The 18344-nt window shown below is 41.4% G+C and overlaps 1 protein-coding gene across 1 annotated transcript in view; it reads right to left on the bottom strand.

Annotated features, from left to right (window-relative positions):
* The window catches only part of ttc27 (tetratricopeptide repeat domain 27), a 104617-nt gene that overhangs the window by 54186 nt on the left and 32087 nt on the right, over positions 1-18344 (bottom strand). The window contains exons 6-8 of the mRNA XM_074675070.1: positions 15687-15845; positions 14923-15062; positions 6819-6931 (exon numbers count right to left, since the gene is read on the bottom strand). Of these exons, the coding sequence (XP_074531171.1) occupies positions 6819-6931; positions 14923-15062; positions 15687-15845 (412 nt within the window). The remainder of the gene's footprint in view (positions 1-6818; positions 6932-14922; positions 15063-15686; positions 15846-18344) is intronic.

Genomic DNA, 18344 nt, shown 5'->3' with positions numbered 1-18344 from the left:
TTAAAGCTTATCTTAATGGAGCACTACACGCAGTTTTACTGTTGCAGGTAGAGGACAGCAGCATAAAACAACAAAAGAGCTCAGCCCTGATTGCCTCTGTGCTGTTATCTGCCCATTCCTAAATAAAAAAGTGCCTCGAGATGAAATACTAAAAGCTTTGGTGGGATCACTGCTGGAGAAAATCCTGTTAAGTTTAAGTGCAGCTGCTGTCGTAGAGTCAGGCTTTGGCTCGAGGTGGTTGACTCCTCTCCAGACTAAAGGATTAGAATTTCAGGGAGATTTTCATTTCTTGGAAAAGTGGACTGTGTTCAAATACAGCCAGGTTGATAGAATACATCACTTAACTAAGTCCCTTTATACCAATCAGCCCATAACACTCAGTCCTCCTGGTAGCTTTCAATGGCAGATACATAAGCATGAGAGGAGGCCTGACAGTGGAGAGAAGGCCACAGGGGGCGTAGATGGGTTCACTCTTTAAGAGTCCAGTATGGAGATAAGAAATAAATGAGGGATCTATAAAACACTGTGACAGCTTGAGAAAAGACGCTCTCTGAAAGCCTTTCCGTCTGAAGAGGGTGTAAATCTTTGGGTGTTAGTGAGTGCGGTAGAGCCACTAATGTTTGTAGGTTTGCTGAGTATCTCTTGGCACGTCACATGACCCTTGGTCCACTCAGCTTTTGATCGATGGTCAGCCTTTGATGAACTGTAAATCCTGACAAAACCAACCCATCAAATAAAACTTTAAAGACTTAAAGCTGGGGCACTGGTTTGGTTTAGTGGTTGAAGAGCACGCTACTTCACAGAGGCTATTCTCCTCGTTGCAGAGGTCAATGGTTTGACTCCCAGCCATAAACCTTGGCTGCTTGTTATCCCAGAATCTCTGCTTTTCTATCCTTTTTCAGCTGAGCCATCTAATAATGGCAAAGATATCACAAAAAACTATATGCACTTAAAGTTATGATAGAACATACTATGAAACAACAGCACAGCACTACAATATGACACAACAATACCAAACTAAGATAAGATATACTGCAATGCAGTGAGATTGAATGTAATGCAGTATGTAATACAATGGGCTACAATGATCAACACATTGTGCTTCTATGTGCTACCATGAAATACAATACACTATAATGTGATACAATGTAATACAATGTGAAGCGATACAGCACGATACGATACAAGAGAATGTGATGAGATACAATGTGCTACGATACAGTGTAATGCCATACAATGCCATACAGTGTAATGTGGTGCAATGGAATATGACATGGCAGTATAAGAGGTGATTCAATACGATACAATAGTATGTGGTTATGGTGTGGATAAGATATGATACAATGGGGGATGATACAGTCTACAGTGTTTGGTATGGGCATTTCAAGCAAAAGAGCTATGCAACATTTGCTAATAGCGATTCAAAAATTACTATTAGATTGTCTCCCGCCCACATATACATATCTTCCAACTTTACACTTTAACGAAAGGGAGAAGGCTGTTGTGCTCTGCACATCAATCCTCAAACTTACTTCTTTGGGTGATGAAGCCGACTGACTGTTGATCTACAGACAGATCCTCACATGGCTGTGCATAGCTGTTGACGAGTTGTGTTATGCTAGACTAACCTTGCAGAGTTTGCACTGCACCTCATTTTCGTTTATCTTTTAAAGGAGTTCCCGGGACTTCCTAACCCATTTTTAAGTGTCTCCTTGTTCTTGTTTTGGCTGTAAGTCCTCGAGCCTGTTGACTCATGGTCTGGCTCCTTTTATTATGTAAATTTGTTGCCATAGTCAGGTTAAACACAATCTGGTTGGACACATTTTTGTTTTATTTTGAAAGTCACTGGGCATTTTAGATGGTCTTTGTGCACAACTTCCTGTCCCACTTGACCTTCTGTGAAGTTGACCCATAACAGCTCTGGCATCCTGCATAAAACCTGCTGCAGATAGAACAAGGCCATTGTCACATAAACTATTCATTTTTTATGTGAATGACTATTTGAATATTCAAAAATTATTGCCCATCCCTACAGGGTATAATGTATTTGACATGATACCATACAATGTGATAAGGACAGGATACAACTTGATTTGATTTTATTTTAAAACAAGAACAAGAAGACACTCAAAAATGGGTTATTATATATATATATATATATATATATATATATATATATATATATATATATATATGACATGACATTACAAAACATTACATGACATGACACCATACAATACTTTACGATACCATATGATGCCATACGAAACAATATTACGCTAGTTCTGATACCCTGCAGGACAATCTGATAAGATGCATATGAACTGATACGGTACTGTATGGTAGTGTATAATTGGATAAAAATTGATGTACTTTATTGTCATTGTAGCTCAATCTGTCTCAGGGGTTCAATGCTGCTCACACTCGGCTCCCTCCACAGTGCAGCACAGTAGAGTTGATTCTTCCTTATCATCACAAGCAGATGACACTAATAAAGGAGGTTTTGGTCATCTTCAGCCAAGTAATGAGCTTTGGGCTCAGCTGGAAGAATTAAGTTATCACATCATTTGTAGAAAAAGACTGAGTCCATTAATCTGTTTCGAGTTTACTCAGCTCATTCACATTAAAAGGCCCTCTGTGTTTATCATGAATCTTCAGCTTCATCTGTTTCAGTTTCACAGAATTTGTTGATTATGAGCTGGAGGGCTGACAGGAAAGTCCGAGTGGAGTAAACACATGAATGGATTACTGGGTGAGGACCTCTGTTTAAACATCTTGTTTAAAATACTTATTGGTCGGCGTGATAGTTTATTCAAAGTGATCCAAAATCACAACAAAGACAAGAAAGAGGACTGCCGAGAGAAAACACTAATAAAGCTGTTTAGACCAAACAGACAAACCCAGCGTGGAGCTGGAGCCCAGTCTGACCATGGCTCTGTCTTCTCAGTCCTCTTTTTACATTACCTGACAGACACTTTAAGAGCTTTGCAAACATTTGTTTCAGGGATCAGAGATTAACTGTCACATCTAAACTGTTCCTGTTCAGGTGGATCAGGTCATTTATGAGATTTGGAGTCGTGCTGACTGATAAAGCTGTCGGTTTAAATCTTTTAAAAAACTTACCAATGTGCCAAGGTCACATTTTTAGAGTTAAAAAGACCATGAAAAACTTGATTCCCTGATCCTCCAGACCACGGACTCTTCAACTTTTTAAGCCCTTGGCTAAAAATTTAATAAAAGGTAATCACATCCTGGATGTTCTCTTGTTAATACAAAGAGCACTGACAATGAAGAGCCAATTATAATTCTTGAAGGCGCTGTGTGTCTGCTAAATTGCCCTCTTACTTCAAACACTGAAACTGTTCCCGACCCTGAAAGTCACCTAATTACACGAAACCCATCTACACCTGCATTAGCATTCCCGTCACATTTTTCAATCAACCGTCTGAGGGTTGGAGTTCCTGTTTGAGTCGATGTTTGCACAGCCTGGGTACTGACTGCAGATTCATCTGTGCTTCAAGCTCATACCTACACCGTGTTTTATGCCCTTTTCTTTTCATTTACTGTAGAATCTGACTGTGTGTGTGATGTTGTACCAAATATCACAGGTCCTGACTGGAAGAAACATTTCTTTTTATAGTTTTTATGTACGAAAAAAGCTTCAGGTCTGTACTGTTATTACAGATTATTAGAGAGAGATGCACAACATTTTGAAGATATTATACCTCTGGATTTAAAGGTGTTGTATTTTGTGATTGCACATCAGAATTGGTCATAAAAGAGACACATATTTAATTAACATTTTGCTGACTGCAACTAAAACAGCATTGAGCAGAAAATGGCTGTAACAGGAGAGCCAATCTCCAAGCGAAGTTGTGACTAAGGATGGCCATTGAAAAGATTGTTTAGCCTTGTTACTCTCCATAAGTCGGACTGTATTTTCTAACGTTTATCAGTTTTATTGTAAAGAAAAAGCTACTCACCTCCTGTACATAGTTCATCTTTGATTTTTGTCATTTCTTTAGTATGTGTGCCTTTGTAAGAATGGTTTTGTAACTCACAATGAGCACACTCAATGGCAAATGTTTACAGTGGAAGTTTTTTATACAAAAGGTCAAAAAGTGATGAATTATATGAAGAAAAGCAGCTTCAACAGATGAAAAGGAAACATTTCTTTACAACAAACCCAAATGAAAGGGTAAGGACAGGTTACTTTGTCATAGACATGGTTGGCTGCTGTGATTGGCTCCTTTTAGCCATGACTGTGAGTGTTCAAGAGCAACCAGAAATATGAGTTCTAACTACTGCAAAAACTGAGATCCAGACATGTACTTCTTTCGTTCCTTGCAATAAGGTATATTGTTTTTATTTTTATTTTTTTAGTTATTTGAGGGGCTTTTATGCCTTTAATTGTATAGTAGAGAGGACAGAAGATAGAGCAGGAAACAAGGCAAGAGTTGGGGGATGAGATGCAGGAAAAAGGCCAAAGGCCGGATTCAAACCCGGGCCACCCGTGTGAGGGGAACCTTGTGGAGCACGACCTAAACCACTAATCCATCTGCGCTCCATTCTGTTTTTATTTTAAGATTTTTTTTTTCCTTGCCCAATTAGCAGACTTTCTTTACTCTTGGTAAACTATTCTGGCATCATTTTCTTGTTTTTCTATCTTGGAATAAGACATTTTTCTGAAATTGTCAGGTGAACGTGGCTCAAATTAAGTCAAGTAAGAAGTTTTACTCAAAAAAGACAAACACTTGCTATGATTTTAGTATTGGCAGTGAATAGTTTCTTTCATTTCTTGAGAACTTGAGTCAGAGTTGACCTGGACTTGGCACTTCCCCTTAGAGACTTGATACCTGATTAAAAAGAAAGTGATTGCCTATCTTTACCATTAGTAACACCAAGAGAACAATCAAAATTGAACAAAATGTATATTCAACTTGCCTCAACACATCAGTCTGCAGGTAAACACTATCAGCTCAGCTTTCTGACTGTGACTAAGTTAGCAGAGCTAGCACCACCAGCATTCAACCCTCCTTTGAAAGCTGCACGATTTTATACATTTTTATTTCAAAAATACTGCTAAAAAAGCTTTTACAGTACTGTTTTCAGTGCACTACAGCGCTGTATAGTTATATTCTACTTTTAATGATTAAAAAAAAACTTTATTTCAGTCTAGTTTTATTTCTTTGTTAAAGCTGTAGCCTGTTAATATGTAATTTTAATACAGACAAATAAGCAAAATAATAAATATGATTTATTCTAGTGTGGGCTCACAAAATTCATGCCTCTCAGTCAGTGCCCTGGTCGGGGCACTCCAGTCTAAAAAGTCTGGACTCGCCCCTGCTTGTCAGAGCGTACCTCATAGCGGAGTCAGCTGCGGTATGAAAGGTGTGCAATCGCGGGGTAGAAAAAATAAAATTTATCCTTTATTAAATCGTCCACGAAGCAAAACTCAATTTATCGCCCAGGCCTACATTTAGCTGTAGCCTTGCTGCATGCCCCCTGCAATACCTCCTCGTCCCCTCTAAGGGGCAGGCCCCTCAGTTTTGGAACCACTGCTTTAAGGCAACATCCACATGTCTGAGCTTCAACACTTCATGAAGAAGCTTTATGCTGTTATTAGTTCTGCTAATCACCTGTTAGGATTGCTCCAAAGCTTTATAAAAGCATGTATCAGGCTTTTTGAATATGCTCATGATGATTATAAGGTGGATTTGTCTGAGGTTTTTCTAAAATGCTCAGTTTTTGTTTGTAACTGATACGCAGTATGTATATTGTACAGCTGCAAAGAAAGCAGAGCTGGCTCAACACAAACTTTCCTTGCTCCTTATCTCAATGAGGAAATGAGTCGTATTTAATTCCCTACTATCCACACTGTGCAGCTACAGTGTTTGCTCTGCAGATAGAAATGCAGTTATCAGTGTATGAGCAAATGTTCTACCTCCAGCTTTCTTTCTGTACATATGAAGATAAGTACCAGGGTCAGATTATTTTAACAAGAGAATACACTTCCACAGATTAACTAATGACCTTCAGCTTCTTTTGAATAAATCTGGTTTCTTATTCCCTGTAAGACGCTAGGATCTGAGATTATAACCCTGTATTAGAGCAGCATGCAGGTGTGCAGATCTAAAGTTAACGAAGACAGACGTGCTGCTCATCAATCATCTCCAAGCAATCTCACTAACTGCTCCATTGACCCTCACCTGACCCTTCCCCTCCCAGCAGCAGCATGGGAATTAATCGCCAACCAGCCAGGAAGCTAAATGGGTTTTATATTGTGTTGAATGTCTTCCATTCACCCTTTTTCAGGAGAAAAACCTCCGCTACAAACACGTTCACAATTTACCAGAGGTGAACCGTGAATCCAGAGGGAAACCAAAGGTTACAAAGTGAGAAATGAGGTCTGCAGAAACACTGTGTGAGGAGTGCTGACACCTCCTCCAGACCCCACTTACAGAGAGACTTTTAAAAGCTTGAAGTTGTGACTAAAACATAACTTTGGTGAATATCATTTCTGGGTATGAATATTTCATGAACTGAGTAAAATGTTAAACTGCTTGATCCTGCCTTTTCTTCCAGCTTCCCCTCTTTACAACCCAACCCCAACTCCTCCTTTATGCTGCGCCTTGTTTTATCAGTGTCATATGTATTGTTGTGTGTATTAATGGAGTATTTGCTGCTGCTCTTCCTGCCTTGGCTTTTTTAGGAGAGGTGTTCTGACAAAAAGCCTGCTCATGCCCCCTCCTTTTACTTGTAACAACCTGTCAGCTGTGATCAACATGTCACTGTAAACTCTGAGGTAGAGGACTCACCAGAGGCCGAGGATGACAGTCTGCTCCTCCCCGCTCAGGTCAGGCAGCTCATACTGATCTGGCTCTGCTAAGTTGATCTTATCCAGTACAGTGTCATCACCCAGGCTGCAGTCCTGGAAACAAGGAGACACACACACACACAGAGTCAGTATTCTGCAGTTCAAACACACAACACATGAACACAACTAAGATCTGGAGCCGGAGCATCCTCTGATGACATTTAGTTTTGATATGTGGAAGCGCTAAGGTTTCCAAGAAATCTGCAGAAAAACTGGCTCAACAATGTGAGCAGACACTGTTGGAGCACTGCTTGTGTTTCTGAGAAAAGAAAAATTATACCAACATATCTATCAAAAAACAAAATACCCTGTAACAGTGGAATCACTGAGCAGTGTTCATGAAATAAAACACCGCTAGTTCTTTACAGAGTATTTAGTTATATGAAGGTAATAAACAAACTCAATGAGAACATCTTTTTCTTTGCAGTGTTTATATAGCAGGAGTCACCAACTGGTTGACCAAGACTCCATTCTATACTGACTTAGACCCATCATCCATTACTATGAGAGGGTTTTAAAGTTTGACAAGATGTTTCTATTTTCACTGATGCAGTTTTTCAAGTGTTCACAATACTGGTTGAGCAAAGCTGGAAACACGTTCGAGTTAACCAAGCAGCAACCTCTGGTCTAGGAATATGAGACAATGCTGAAGTGCTAAAATCTGCTGTTTCTAGAGTGTCCGCTTAAGGCTGGCTCTGAAAGTACAAGAAGTCACAAACACACCAAGCCCAAAAAAGCTGTTTTCAAAGCAGAAATTATCTTATTTACAGCCTAGTTTAAAAAACGTCTGCTGACTGAGTCGCTAATTTCACCACTGGCACAAACTGTATGAGGGGTGAATATTTTTCTAACTCAGCCATTCAGAGGATATTAATGCCCTGTTTACACGACAACGTTTCATCTGAAAACGCTAAAATCCAGCAAAAAAGCAGTGAAAAAAATCAGCTTTTACACTTGAACACTGAAGGACTGAAAACGCTGTAGTAATCATGCCAGGCCTGTAGGTGGTGCTATAACTGTCTTGTCCAGAAGCAGCTTTTGGTGGATCTCCACTGAAGTAGAGTAGAGCCGATCATCTGGTGCACTGGTGAATGCTAAGAGCAGAAATGAAGCAACAGATGCTCATTTTGTATAAAGACAGTCAGCAGATTCAGCAGATTGAGCAACACAAGCACAACATGGTAGTCCCCAACGATTGTAACAACGGTACTGTTGTCCTGTTGTATGCGCTCGTGCAAAGTGGAGTGTGACATCATCGTTTCCACTGAAAACGCTGGGTTACTGTTGACCAGGCAACGGTGTCAGCAGCGTTTCAGAAAAATTCACTCTGGAGGCTGTTTTCAAAAGTTCACGTTTGGGGTCGGCTGAAACGCTGTTTCTGTGTAAACACAAGGCTGAAACGCAACAAAACTTTTGTGTTTTACTCTAAAACCGTTGCAGTGTAAACGGCCCCTAAGATTGCGAGCTCGCCCAATCAGAGGCACAGCTCAGGGTCACGTGACCAACAGGCGCCCTATAGCTGTACGCGGAGCCCTCGCCACTTCCAATATGACTGTGATAGCCAATTCACTTCATTTTCTGTTTCAGAAACAGACGGGCGATGTCAGGGAGACTACGTCCATGTTTTTTACAGTCTACGGAGTTAACCCATGCCATGTGACACTTCTCAGCTAATACATTTTCTCTGACTGGACCTTTTTGAATTTTAGTTGAATAAACCTGATGTACTTAAACATTAGCTGGAGTAAATATTATGGAAGGATTCATCTTTTAATAGATGTTTTTCTACCAAAGCTCTACAATTTCAGGTTTTTTTCTAATAAAGTCCTCAAAATTATTCTTCAAGTTAGATTGGTGTCATTATCACTTGAATCTGATTGGTTGACAAAACAGGGGTAATTAATCTCAACAGTAGAATAGATGACAGGGACAACATGATCACGCATCAAGTCATAACAGAAATAAGTCTGCCTGTTGACTCTGTGGTAAAATGGTTGGTCTCAGAGACAGACCAAGATGATAGTTAGCGATTAGCACAGATGTGAGAGCCACCTGAGGAGCTTCTGGACAACAGAGCCGGTAAGAGCAAATAATAAGTTGTTTTTGGTATTTTTGGCCTTGTAGGCAGGAGCCAAGTTCTGCTGGAAAGGGAAATCCACATTTCTGTAAAGCAGAAAGAAGTGCTCCAAAATTTCCTGGTAAACAGTAATATTTGAGATTCACTTGTCTGGAAAAATACTGAAATAAATGAACTTTTGTAGTTCTTATTTTAATTCATTGAAACACCCTTGGAAGTGAAACTGAAAATCCCCAAGATGTTCAAATTTGTGGTTTTGATTTATGTTTATAGGTGTGTCAAATGCAATGACTAAATAGCAGGGGAGTTAAATGAGGACAGAAATGTCAAAATTAATACTCCAAGTCCCGTCACCCCTTCTAACATTACCTTCAGTGAAAATATTAAATTTCAACAGTAATTATGAAAAACAACGAGGTTAACATCTTAAATTCATTGCCCTTGCACACCACATCATATTTAACAGTCGTACCTCGCCGGCAGAAGACTCCACATTGAGTATTTTTCACTGAACGCCTGCAGCAGGTGGGATCTAACCGCTAACCTACGTTTAAGTGAGCCACAGGTACCATTCAGGACGAGCCCAGTACACAAACCTCCTTCTTTGTGCCCAGAGACACATTCAGCCACACAGCACACCGTTTGGTGATTGCAGCTCAAGTTGACTGATTAAAAGAGATTTCTCTGTCCAAAAGAAAATATTGAGACATTTTCTACAAGGAAACAGTTGAACTGTTAACTTGTTTAAAGAGACATTTCACCTTAGAGTGTTACTTTTTGCAAACAGTTACTGTGAAAAGCCCTCAGGGTCCGGGGTCATTTGGAAAAGAGGATGAAAGGATCAGATGCTGCACTCAAACTGTGCACTTAAAGATGGTCAGAAACAGTCAAGTGCATTCCTCTGGTTGACTTCTGGCATAAAATACTGTGTACTGATGCAAAAAGAGAAAACCCATTCCAAACCCTGCTCTCTGACAATGTGGTTTGGCACCAGCAACAAGAACTCGGGATCAGACTTGCTTTCATTAGAAAAACAGCTGAATGCCAAATCCAGTCAGACGCACAGCGACAGAGAGGGCCCAATTTCCCTGCTGGCAGCGGTTCTGATTGTCCAGTGATGAAGAGTTTCTCCTGCGTCCCTCTCTGCTGTCTATTCGTTGGAGAGAGGATGCACTGAGCCCTGCTTAATGACAGCCTTGATTGAGCTCATTTACTCCCTGCTCTCCAGTAATGAGGGTATTAGTGGTCTGAACACAGCACAAAGAACTGGAGCCCAGCCAGGGCCACAAGACCCAGAGTACCACGGACACTCTTCAGTGAAGGTCTGGGAATACACAGAGGGAGGGAACAAATATCTCACTCCTGACTCCTTCAGCACAGCACATCATTCAAACCAAAGCCTGATTTATGTGTCTGCATAGCATCCATGCTCCAGCCTGAGGTGATTTTCCAAATATTTAACAACACGCTGAGGCAACATGGGCCAGAACAACTGTGATTGGTCTGCTCGGTAACACTGCACCAGAACAACAAAGGGCACTGCTTGATGCAAACTCTGGTTCACAGGCAGGGGCTGAAATACAAGAAACTATTTAACACTTGCAAGTCTTGTTACCTAATTTTATTTTGTGCATACACATTTCCTTTGCAAAAGAAATCCAAATTAAAAAACTATTTCTCGCATTCGCACATTCGTATGCTGACTGGACATTACACTTCTTTTATTTTTAATTGGCAGTTAGTACAGCATTAAAGCCAGGCCTCAGTAGAATAAGAAATGATGGAAAAAAACATATTTCAAGGTAGAAAACTACGCTCTTTACATGAATGATAAAATTTTTAAGGTTAGAAAATATTGACTTATCCATAACTTACATCTGAAGATCATCAGCAATAAGGGGGGGTACCTTTCACATTTGAAAGGATATGGTACCAGCACTCAACGGTACCAGTTTTCTGTACTTTTTTGTGTTGATGTGGTAAAAATATCAATTTGTTTAATAATACATATATTTTTAAACTTAACATATTTATTCTTAAGTTCATAACCTTGCAATGGTGTGTTTATGTCCAGCATGGAAAATCACCTACTCGTATACTCCCTCACAGTAACAAGGATGCATTTAGGTATCTAAATATGGTACCCTCTGATTTTACGTGAATTGGTACCAGGTATTTTAGACAGAATTTGGTCGGTACCTATAAAAGTACCTAATTCGGTACCCATCCCTAATTTGCAAAGGATTGAAATGAGAGATGGATTTCTTAAAAATGACCCCCATGGGCCAAAGACAGACCCCTGAGGAACACCACAAGGAAGAAGGGCTATGTCAGAGATATAACCACTCAGTCTACCAGTCAGTCGAGTTTACGACAGTATCAAAAGCTGCTGGTTGGTCAAAAGTACTAAAGCAGCAGAGTCTTGAGAATCAACAATACCAGTAGGGCCTGTATGCACATCCAGTCATTATACAGACGGGACCATTATGGCCCAGTTGGTTCTAGTGTTAGCCACATTCACGACTTCCAAAAATTGGCTGATCAACTAACAGCCCCATGGAAGCAGGGTAGGTGCAGAGCGTCATATGTTGGGGGAACTTTCCGGAAAACCCCTATTCAACCCCCTAACAAAACTCCTAACAAATTGAACTTGCAAGTGTAAGCCACAATTAAAAATGCAAAATGTTGACTCTCCTACTCCTCTAAATTTGCTGTATAACTCAACATCATCATACTTTTCCTAAAGATTCATTCAATCTCTAAATATCCATTCACTTTGCATGTTTTGTCTTTAACAGTAAGCGCGTCTTTGTCTTTAACATGAGCGCGGCATCCGCCATCTTTAAAACAATCTAAGAGGTGCTGTTGTCTTGGTGCTAGTATCTGTAACATGGGGTCTCCCATCAATAAACCTCCTGCTCTGTTGGAAACGTAAACAGCTCATGCATCCCGCTTTTTTTTTTTTTTTTTTCATCACTTGTAAAAATGGTCTATTTTCATCTCTAACCCTTATACAGTCTGAAAAAGAGCAGTCGCTGGCATGTTTCATGACTTAATAAAAATGTCTGAGTTTGAGTAAAAAACACTTTCTCAAACAGAATTTTTTGGAACAGGAGGATCAAGATTGTACTTTCCCATTTTTCCTGCTTCAACACATAAGCGTCATGAAGTAGATGTTGACCCACCCAGTGACAGGTACATCCTGAAGGGATAACCAGTGTTCTTCCCTTCATCCGTTAGTGCTCATGTTAAGGCTGATGAGTGTATCAGGCTTTAGCTTCTACTGTGAGGTCATTAAAAAGTACAGCTCCTCTGACATGTGTCTTAATGCCACGCTGTAAGGAAGCGTCCTGCTCTGAAGGTAAATGAACCTGCTGGATAATAGCGGTGCTGTAAGCAAGCAGGACTAAAGGAGTCAGCAGGAGAGCGATTGACCGTGCAGACCTCAGAGCAGAACCTGTGTAAAGTAAGAAAACGCACAGAGGGGATGAATGAGAGGCTTATGAGGCATGACGGGAGGAAAATTAGACTATCACAGTGCTGTGTGCGTGTGTGTGTGGGTTTGTTTGAAGGTGTGTGTGTCTTAAAGATGCCTCAAAAGCACATCTCCTCCTCTGAGAGTTCTGTTAACATTCAGACAGAGACCATCCTTCTCTTTCTGCTGCTCAGTGCTCTGCTGGGAGAGTGTGTGTGTCAGCAGGCGATGGTGGGCGTAGGAGCAGCACTTCATCACACAGTCGTTAAAACAGTCCGTGTACTGGAGCTCTAACCAAGCAGCCGGGTGGAGCACCAACCGACCGTAACACAGGCAGCACAACAAGAGAGCAGCTGTAGGATGATGTTCACTGGTACTGGAGCTTGTGTAAAGAGGGGGTATTCTGCTTTCCCATATTTAAACATGGATATAAAGTAACAGTGCTGGATGTTCAGACAGAACGTACAGATTTTCAAACCTCTATTTGTTGTAGAAATCCCTGAATTTGTAAACTGATCAAATCTTCACAAGACTTGGTGACATGTTGAAGTCATCTCATGAGGATCTCCTAACCACACTGGAGGGATGGGACTCAAAAACTAATATCTATCCAATCAGAGCGAAGGGGGTTTGTAGGATGGGGAGCCTTAAAGAGACAGCAACCAAAACCAGGGGTTTCAGACAGAGATTGAAATAAGAGTTTCCTTAAACACCAAAGAGAGGAAAAAAGGGATTTGTTTAGAGCTATGATTGATGTACAAGAGGGAGAGTATTAAGACTTAAAAAACACAACACCCCCTCTTTAATGAAGTATGGAGGGGATTGATTAACATCCATATTCATGGTTGACATGTTGCCCCATGATGCACACTGGAACCAGGGGTCATCCTGATTTTTAGATCATGAAGTACAAATTATAGAAGTCAGGACACACCCCTTTATCACGTCCATCTTTAGGCTGGTCTGTCCAGATCAGCTGAGCACAAATTAAAGCAGCATGATTTGGACAGCGATGCAGAACGATATCAGACCTGAAGTTCCCATTTTGCATCTCGCTTGTCCAACATTTCATTCTGAGTGATTCTTTCTTTCGGGCACTTTCCTTTTAACTTAACAGTCAGCTGTGGATGCCTGTTTTGGAATTATTGAGACCAAGCTGCTCTTCACTCTCCTGAATCAACAGAAAGACTTCTCGAACCTGAAGTACACCAGACAACACCTGACCAACAAACCCAGGGTGTTAATCCACCATATCGTCCTGTCTCTGGTTTGAGAGGAGCAGAGCAGTGAGGCACATGATGCTTCAACTGGCTCGACAGAAGCAACAGGCTCCAGATGGCATTAAGGGTTCAGAGGTGAACACCTCCCTCTACTGATGATGCTGGGTACTACAAACTATTTGCCCCTGTTGTAGATTCAGGGCTGGAGAAAAGGTCATGATGCAGTTTACATCCATCTATGACTACTTTAAAATGACACTGTAACCACTTCAGGGAATGAGGGTTTACTGATATTTTACCAATATCTGAAAGCAAATACTACCTTAATGAACAGACAGTTGGATGTTAAACTTCTCCATGTAACACTTTGAACAGTCCTTTGATATGTCCATTCACAAGTCTACGTGGACGTTTAAGCAAAATTTGACATTTGCCAAGGAGGTTTGGGAGAGTTTGTTTGTCTGTGAACAACATTACTCGAAAAGTAACCAACAGATCTGGATGAAGTTCTCAGGAGATGTTCAAAATGGGATAAGGAAGAAGTGATTAAATTTTGGAGGTGATCTGGATCACCGTCTGGATCCAGGATTCTTTTTAAAGGATTCTTTATCATTGTTAGATAGGGCCGTTTTCACCATTTGTGTATATAACTCCATGATAAATGGTCGGATTGCTTTGCAAAACAACACAAGACAAGGTCACCATAATTTCTGACAGATGTAAAAGTATGATCCAGATCCTGGCAATATTCTAGATACTAAGATCTGGAATATGAAATATGTACTGGGTCATCATCATTTTCAACACTGTCAGGAAACAAATTATCGTACAAACCTGCAACTAACACCAAATTGTAGCAGACAGTCTGCTGAAAGGGAGTATAACATTAAAGTAGGACTAAAGTGTTGGTGACAATCACAATATGCTTGGTGGAGGTCTGTGCTCTCTCAGTGCTTTTCTAGTTCAATAATTTTGCAGTAACTGGATGTGTCTGTCAGACAGACAGGATTTTTCACAGAGCATCATACAATGAGAGTAAATTTGTGGTATTTTTCATCTCAACACTTCATCATCTCTTCCCTTTTTTAGACTTTATCCTATCCTCTGGACTTTCATCTTATCCTGGACCTCAGCTTTAAATTAAAGTATGGTTCCCTCCTTTCCTGGTTCTCTGAGGCAGAGCTCTGCTGTCGTCTAACAGAACAATCAAAGGTGATAAAAGAGGCTTCAGAAACACCAAAGAAGGAGAGGAGGAGGCAGCAGAGTCTCATACCTTTGGGAGCCAGGACGGGGGTGTGGGGGCGGGACTGGATTCATCATCCGTCTGGCCGGGCTGGTCCTCCTTCCTCTTGACCTCGAGGATGAGCTGAGCCAAGTACTTCTGCTGGAAATGAGTCCGTTTGCCGAGAGCACCTAGAGTGACCCAAAACGACCAATTTTAGCATTTACAGCATCACTGATGCTTTTCTGTCAGAGGCAGAGATTCTTCAGAGTTTTAGCTGCAAACAAATAGCTGCAGAAAAACAAATTAAAAGACGAAAACACCAAAGATAACAAAAGGATAATAACGTTAATTATTTTAAGGCAAGCCGCTCTGACAAAAATATGTTTGGTTAAAAGAACTAATGAGGTACTGGTTGCCTCCTGAAACTCACAAATTACCAGTGATAGGTCTGATGGTGGTATAAAAATGATATGCATGTTTAAATAGGGCTGTATAGAGGTGCAGTGGTTAGAGATGTTGCCTCACAGCAAGAAGGACACTGGTTTGATTCCTTGCTCTAAGTAGTTTAGCTCGAAACAACATATGACAGCATAGAAAAAGACTTAGCTGAACACAACAGAAACCATTGTGCAGGAGGAGAGTTTAAACCATTCCCAAAACCAGACTGTGTCTCACCAGAGTGACCTATATTCTGAGTTTTACGGTAACTGAGCACACTGCACATTGGGTCAGCTGTTGATGATCTTTACGACTCAAATGTGTCACGTCATGTTTCACAGAGGATTTTGGCAGCACATACACAAAGAACATACCGGTCATGTTGACCTCCAGTCCTGACAGCTCCTGGGCCTTCCTGATGTGCTCTTTGGCCAGCTTGTACTCGTAGTAGGTCAGACAGGTGTACACACACTCCAGGTGGAACTGGATGGCCAGGTTTCTGTGCTCTGTGAGCAGGGACTGGTGCTGGAGCACTGTGGAGAGGACAGAGAAATGTTCAATTACTTTCAACATTACGCTCTTTATAGCAGCGCAACATATATACATTTTCTGTTTGATTCTATGGAAAGAACAGGTTTTCATTCATGCAACAAAACATTACTTTTATGGACAGCATGTGTGGAGGAATGTTCAGGGGTCTTAGGATCCTGTCTCTGCTTTTTGCAGACGATGTGGTCCTACTGGTCTCATCACACACTGACCTCCAGCTGATGGAACAAGAAACTGACAGACGGATCGGAGCAGCGGTAGCAGTGGTATGGACACTATACTGGTCCATTGTGGTGAAGAGGGAGTTGAGAAGGAAGGCAAGATTCTCAATTTACCAGTTAATCTACGCTCCAGCCCTCACATATGGTCATGATCTGCGGGTAGTATCCAAAAGGACAAGCTCCTGGATACAAGCGGCTGAATTTGGGTGTCTGGGCTCAGCCTTAGAGACATGTGCTCCTCCACATCCAGAGGAGCAAGATGAGGTGGTTCAGTCATCTAGTGAAGATTGCCTACTGGACGCCTCCCTGAGGAGGTGTTTCAGGCATGTCAATCTGAGAGAAGACCCTGGGGTAGACCCAGGACATGATTAAGGACACTGTCACACTGACAAACTGTATCCTGCTTAAGCACGCTTCAACCCTCAAGCTGAGATCATTTGGCCAGTGTCACCGTAACCGTGCTGTGCTTGGGCATGATTCACTTCTCTGCTTTGGCACGCTTCAGAGAGGTGGGCTTCGGAACAGTTCACTTCAAGCACAAGCACAAGCACATGGACAGCGCGCATGATCCACATGACGTATGATCACAGCGACTGCTCGACAATCATTTCACACAACAGCAGGTGTTAGAGGGCTGTGTCGGACCAAAACGATGTAACATCAGCCAAAAAGTCTCTAAGTTGTAGCAGTGCTCCCTGTGTCTCATTGTGCTGACTGTGACAAGATCATGCTTCACGATGACCTAGGCGGGCCATGCATGTGTGTTTAATACCCACTAAAGTCTGGTTTATATTGGAGTAGTGTGACTGCTAGCTGTACTCTCCAGGGAAGAACAGCACTGTGGGGGGTAATCATGTTTGAGTACCACACATTTGGATGGCCAGTGTGACCGCGCCCTAAGAGATTAAATCTCTCAGCTGGTCTGGGAACGCCTCAGTACCTCCCCTCGGAGGAACTGGGATGGCAGGGGACAGGGGCTGCTGGTTTTCAGTAGCGATGGGTACCTTTCACATTTGAAACAATATGGTACCTGGCAATCAGTACCTGCACTCAACGGTACCAATTTTTGGTACTTTTTTGTGTTAATGTGGTAAAAAATATCAAATTGTTTAATAATAATTTCTTTTTTCAATTTAACTTTTTTTTTTTTAACATATAACCTTGCAACGCTGTGCTTATGTCCATCATGGAAAATCACCTACTCTTCCACTCCCTTACAGCCACAAGGATGCATTTAGGTACCTAAACATGGTAGATTTTGATTTTACGTGAATCGATACCCGGTACTTTTGACAGAATTCGGTCGCCACTTTATTTGGTACCCATCCCTTGTCTTCACTGATGATATTGCTGCCCCTGCGACCTGGACCCAGATGAGTGGTGTAAGATGGATGGATGTATCAAAAAGTAATGCAGATTGTAATAAATCTACAATCAATCATCTTATTAATCAGCCACAAAAAGTCACAAAAGAGTGACTGAACTTGTGACGATACTTTCTGATTGTTTTAATTGTTTCAAGCATTTTGTCCCTTCTGAAGAACTTCTAGTAGGATGTAGCCATCAGTTGCCAGATGCAGAGGTAACGATGAAATCTGTTACAGTTTTTGTTTTTAGAATAAAAATTTATTGTTTGAAAAGAACAAGGACAAAGTTGTGAACACTTCATCTCCAGTTTTTATCCATGATTTGTAAAAAAGAGCGATATTAAATGATGCAAAGTTATTTAAAAAAAACAGGACACTGTTTGTTTAACAGACGCGTCCACTGCTCCAGTCAGAGGTTTTATTCCCGTCCAGTCACAGCTTCATCCTGCCTGTGATGTTTGTCCTGTGCTCTCACCTCCATCACAGCAGCTCTTTACAGTCACCACGCCGCTAACTGTCGCCTTTCACAGGTCAGAAAGTGCTGTCGAGTTATTTTCAAGCACAAGTCACATTTATGTCTGAGTAGAGAAGAGACACACTGCTGCCACCTGGTCCTTGTTTTCTATTAACCCAGCCTGCAGACTGTTGACAGGGCACTCCGCTGCACACTGACTGATCCCAACAAAACTGACTGACTGTAAAAAAATGAAAACACACACTCTTTGCATCCAGAGACACTCCACACACACTTCTTCTGGGTGATAAATCACAGTTTGGAGATTTCTACAAACCCTAACATCCCCGTCCATCCACCCACAGCACCATCCAATCCACACACCGAGCACAGCTGCTGTCTGCACAGACCCGGCCCACAGAGCGCAGGCCTTGAAGTGAC

Source organism: Halichoeres trimaculatus, unplaced genomic scaffold (assembly GCF_033239565.1).
Source record: "Halichoeres trimaculatus isolate MK-OKI-2021-1 unplaced genomic scaffold, fHalTri1.1 fHalTri1_scaffold_8, whole genome shotgun sequence".
NCBI lineage: Eukaryota > Metazoa > Chordata > Actinopteri > Labriformes > Labridae > Halichoeres > Halichoeres trimaculatus.
The sequence above is the reverse complement of the archived record's forward strand: the minus strand, read 5'-3'. Positions and strand labels throughout refer to the sequence as shown.